This window comes from Myotis lucifugus, unplaced genomic scaffold (assembly GCF_000147115.1).
Source record: "Myotis lucifugus unplaced genomic scaffold, Myoluc2.0 scaffold_76, whole genome shotgun sequence".
Lineage (NCBI taxonomy): Eukaryota > Metazoa > Chordata > Mammalia > Chiroptera > Vespertilionidae > Myotis > Myotis lucifugus.
This window is the reverse complement of record NW_005871124.1, coordinates 4,341,325-4,346,070: the sequence shown is the minus strand read 5'-3', so window position 1 is coordinate 4,346,070 and position 4,746 is coordinate 4,341,325. Positions and strand designations below refer to the sequence as shown.

General features: G+C 48.6%; 1 protein-coding gene across 1 annotated transcript in view; it reads left to right on the top strand.

The window, feature by feature from the left end:
- The first annotated feature begins 439 nt into the window (after nt 1-439).
- The window catches only part of CUNHXorf36 (chromosome unknown CXorf36 homolog), a 17,721-nt gene continuing 13,414 nt past the window's right edge, over nt 440-4,746 (top strand). Inside the window, exons 1-2 of the mRNA XM_023755408.1 lie at nt 440-757; nt 3,152-3,416. Coding sequence (XP_023611176.1) covers nt 543-757; nt 3,152-3,416 — 480 coding nt within the window. The 5' untranslated portion in view covers nt 440-542. The remainder of the gene's footprint in view (nt 758-3,151; nt 3,417-4,746) is intronic.

The following is a 4,746-nucleotide window of genomic DNA, read 5'->3' as shown; positions in this document are numbered from 1 at the left end:
CAAAGTGGAAGAAGCATGTTAGGTGAAGGGGCAGGCCAAATTACTCACCGCAGAGTGGGGGGGGGGGGGGACTGGCGAGTGTGTGTGATCCATAGGGACACATAGACTCGGACTTAAAACAGTGGAGGGTGGAGGCCCTCAGGATCTTTTGAAACTCCCAGGTGGAATCCAGGTCGGATGTACATCCTGCACGGACCTTTCCTACCCAGCCAGGATATCCTGTGTTTGTCGAAAGGACTGCACAGGGAAGCCCTGACCATTGTCCTTCCCCAAATCTGCCAGTCAGCCCCTCCCAGCCTGCGGCAGCCACCACAGGCAGAGGAAGAGTAACTCTGGAAACCGGGTTATCAGCATCCTCCATGGACTTCCTCACCTCCTCCCAGGCCTCATTAGCTCCAAGCTCCTTAGCATCCTCCAACAGAAATCCGGGAGGCCGGGATAGGGTCAACGCTCTGAAGTCAGCCCCCTGGCTTTTGCCAAGACCTGCCTCTGCACAGCTCTGAGTGGACAGCTGGAGGCTGCAGCTGGAGGCCTGGGCCCCGATGGAGCCCCGGCTGGGGCCGGGGGCGGCTGCCCTCCGCCTGGGCTGGCCGGCTCAGCTGCTCTGGGTCTCAGCCCTGAGCTCTGCTGTCTCCTCGCCGGCTCCTCCTTCTCCTAGAACCAGCTACAGCTTGGGAAGGACTGTCGTCGGCCTTGATAAATGCAATGCCTGCATTGGAACATCTATTTGCAAGAAGTTTTTTAAAGAAGAAATAAGGTCAGAATCTCAATCAGATCGTTCTGAGGGGCAACATTCTGTTCCTGTGATGAAAGATGTCCAGGAGTTTGTTGAAAAGGAGCCAGGTTGTAATTTATGGGTGGGAGCTGAAGCAACGCCATTTAATCAGAGTAGCGGCGGGTTGAAGTTGGGGTGGAGAGGGGGGTCAGGTGTGAAGCCAAGTTCCAGCCCTAATTGCTAAATTCAAACTGTCCTTTTGAAGTGAGAGCTTAAAGTTTTCTCTTCTATGAAGGGAGTAATCTGGGACTATGGCATTGACCAAGTTCATTTCTCAAAGGGGGAGGGGGGAATAAAATTTATAGAAAACCTACTATGTGACAGACTTTTTATGTGTGTGTGTTAATCTTCACCCAAGAATATTTTTCCATTGATTTTTAGAGAAAGTGGAAGGGAGAGGGAGAGACAGAGAGAAACATCGATGTGAGAGAGACACATTGATTGGTTGCCTCCTGCACGTACCCTGACCAGGGCCGGGGAACCTGAAACCAAGGTACGTGCCCTTGACCGAAATCAAACCCAGGACACTTCAGTCTGAGAGCCGACGCCCTATCCACTGAGCCAAACTGGCTGGGGCGTAACAGACATTTTAAAGCTATTTTTATATACTCACTTCATCCTGGAAGTGTTTTTCACTCATTATTCAGGTAGCAAACTGAGACATAGGAAGATTAAGGGTCTTGTTCAAGGTCACCACCTAATAAGTGGCAGATCTGGGATTCAAGCCAGGGTGGTTTGCTCCAAAGTTTCTGAACCAGTTTTCTGTTGTGAGATGTTGCCTTGACCGGAGGAAAAGCCGAGTTTAGTAAATTGTAATGCACGTGGCTGTCATCAAAGAAGGGATCCCACTCTGGAAGCCAAGCCTGTCAACACGCAGTCAATGAGCCTTTATCACGGCCAAGACCCGGCAGGGGTTGTAGCAACATGGCTATCACTCTGGCCACTGCCCTCCAGGGGTTTGGGCGGAGGGAGCTGTGTTACAAATAACAATAATAAGGCCTGGCCTGATGCAGGCCAAAAGCGAAGTGTAAAGGACCTCTGGGAACTAGAAGAAGGGGCTATTAATTCCAAATGGGGACTGGGGAATGGCTTCTCCAGGGAAAAGCATTCTGAGCAAGGCCTGGAAGGTTGAGCTGAAATTTAGTGGGAAGGGAAGGGCTTCCGGTAGAAGGACCAACTTAAGCAAAGACCCAGAGGTGTGGGAAGAAGTGAAAAGCGCTTAGTGACTAGAGCATGGGGTATAGGCGGAAGCGTGAGAGAGGGAGGAGGATTGGGAAAGTCAGATGGTGCAGGGAGCCTTGAATGCTGTGCCCAGGAATTGGGACCTTAACCTATAGACAGTGGTTCCCAGCCTTTTTAATACCCAAGGCCCTTTGTATAGGTCTCTTCTCTGCCCGACCCTAAACACCTGTCTCAGTTGTATAAGATTTGGTGACTAAACAGAAGGTATTAATTTAAAATAATTTTATTTCCAATCAGTATTAACCAAAGGTATATTTGATTATTCAACTAAGTTACTAAATAAAAATAACAAATAGAAAATCATCAGAAGTGTTGGACTTCTTTAAATATATTTTTTTATTGATTTCAGAGAGGGAGAGAAGGATAGAAACATCAATGATGAGAGAGAATCGTTGATTGGCTGCCTCCTGCATGCCCTTTACTGGGGATGGAGCCCACAACCAAGGCATGTTCCCTGATGGGGAACTAAACTGTGGTTCATAGGTGGATGCTCAACCACTGAGCCACACTGGCTGGGCCAGAAGTGTTGAACTTCTTTTGCAAGATGCTAGTTATTGCATGGAATTCATGTGGACTTTCCCTATTAGAGCTGTTTTTAAGGCATTTTGAAAGTTGAACGCCCTCACCTCCCCCACCCCTCAGACACAAACACAATTGGGGAAGCTAACATATTGTCTGACCTTGGGCAAGGTCCTTAAGCTCTGTAAGCATCAGTCTCCACATCTGTAGAGTGGGGGGAGGAGGTGTTAGGAGAATCAAAGGTACAAGCCTGTGTAAAGCTGCCATCTATACATGGAGTAGAAGTTCAGAGAGCCATGGCTAGTCCTGCTGTGCTGGTTGCACCAAGAGGATAAGGTTTGTGTCTGGCATGAACCTCCCTCGACTATTCTGCCATCTATACACTTCCTTAATTGCGAGGACACAAAAGCAGCCCTCACATAGAAAGAGTTCAGAGCTCCCCAGTCTAAAACTGAGGGATGGATCAGACCAGCTGTGGTCCCCTGTGTCGCTGTCTCCCCCCCGCCCCACCTCCCCGGGGCTCTGCTGGCCTCTGGTTCTGGCAGTGTTGTGACTAGACCCTGCTTGGCCCCTGCTTCGCCTCCCAGATGGATCCTAAAAGGGCTCTTCTTCCAGGTTTGACAGCTGGCTGGCCACCCACGTCGACCTGCCTCTGGGCTACTTGCCTTCGTACCCTGCAAATTACTCAGATGATTCCAAAACCTGGCGCCCCGTGGAGATATCGAGGCTGGTCAGCAAACACCAGCATGACGTCTCAGACAGGAGAATCTGCGCCTCTGCCGCAGCCCCAAAGACCTGCAGCATCGAGCGTGTCCTGAGGAAAACAGGAAGGTTCCAGAAATGGCTGCAGGCCAAGCGCCTCACGCCCGATCTGGTGCAGGTAAGCCGGCTGGTCCTGTGGCTGGAGACTGGGGGGTGAGATGGAGGAGGTGTGTTCTGTCTAAGGTGGGACAAAGCAATGCCATGAAACAGGGGCTTGTGACAAGAAAGGAACTAAACAAGATTGATCCGTTCATCCTGATGAGCTTATGGATATGCAGACACTTTGCAGAAAGTCTATCCGCCTGGAAATGCACGGCCCAGCGTTTTGTAATATGCGGGTCCCATTCTTCAGTCGGTTGTGCCAAAACTTTACCAGTTTTCTCATCTTGTGTTCACAGCAGCTAAACAAGCTTTCCTTATTTCTGCCAAAAATGCATCCATTAACACCTTGTTCAAACACAGTCAGAGCCATAACCATTTTCACTTCACTCTGACCCTCTCCTAGCCCATCTTTTCATCCCCAGCACAAATTTTTCCCTTCCTTATAAAAGACAGGAAAATCTCAACAGCTGTTTTATAAATTGTGGACAAAGTCCATTCCTGCTCCATCCACCAAGATCAAGGTCATTGCCATCCCATGTTGGCACCATCTCCTGTCCCCCTTTCCAGAGACCCTTGGCCCTAGGGGTTCCACCAAGTGACCAACAAGCTCTACACCAGTGGTTCTCAACCTTCCTAATGCCGCGACCCTTTTAATACAGTTCCTCTTGTTGTGGTGACCCCCAATTTCACTGTTACACATTGAACATAGTTAAAGCATAGTGATTAATCACAAAAACAATATGTAATAATATATGTGTTTTCCGATGGTCTTAGGCGACCCCTGTGAAAGGGTCGTTCGATCTCCAAAGGGGTCGCGACCCACAGGTTGAGAACCGCTGATCTACACCCTTTCTTTCCCGTGCAGGTAGCATCCAAACTCCTGCTCTTTCCTTCTTATCAAAACTCACCTATCAGACTGTTTTGAGAAGATCCATCATCAACAAACGGGGGAGGGCAAACTCACTTATCCACCCAAGAGAATTGAAAACAGGTGCTTAAGCAAACACTTGTGCATGAATATTTATAGCAGCGCTGTTCAGAGTAGCCAAAAGGTGGAAACAACCGAAATGTCCATCAACTAATGAATGCATACACAAAATATGTTATCCCCGTACAATGGAATATTATCCCGTCATAGAAAGGAATGACGTACTGATGCATGCGACAACATGGATGAACCCTGGAAAAATCATGCCAACAAAAGAAGCCAGACACAAAAGCACAAATATTGTATGATTCCATGTTTAAGAAATGTCCAAAATAGACAGATCCATAGAAGCAACAATCAGGTTAGTGGTTGCCAGGGGCTGAGGGGAAGAAAGAATTAGGAGTGACTGCTTCATGGA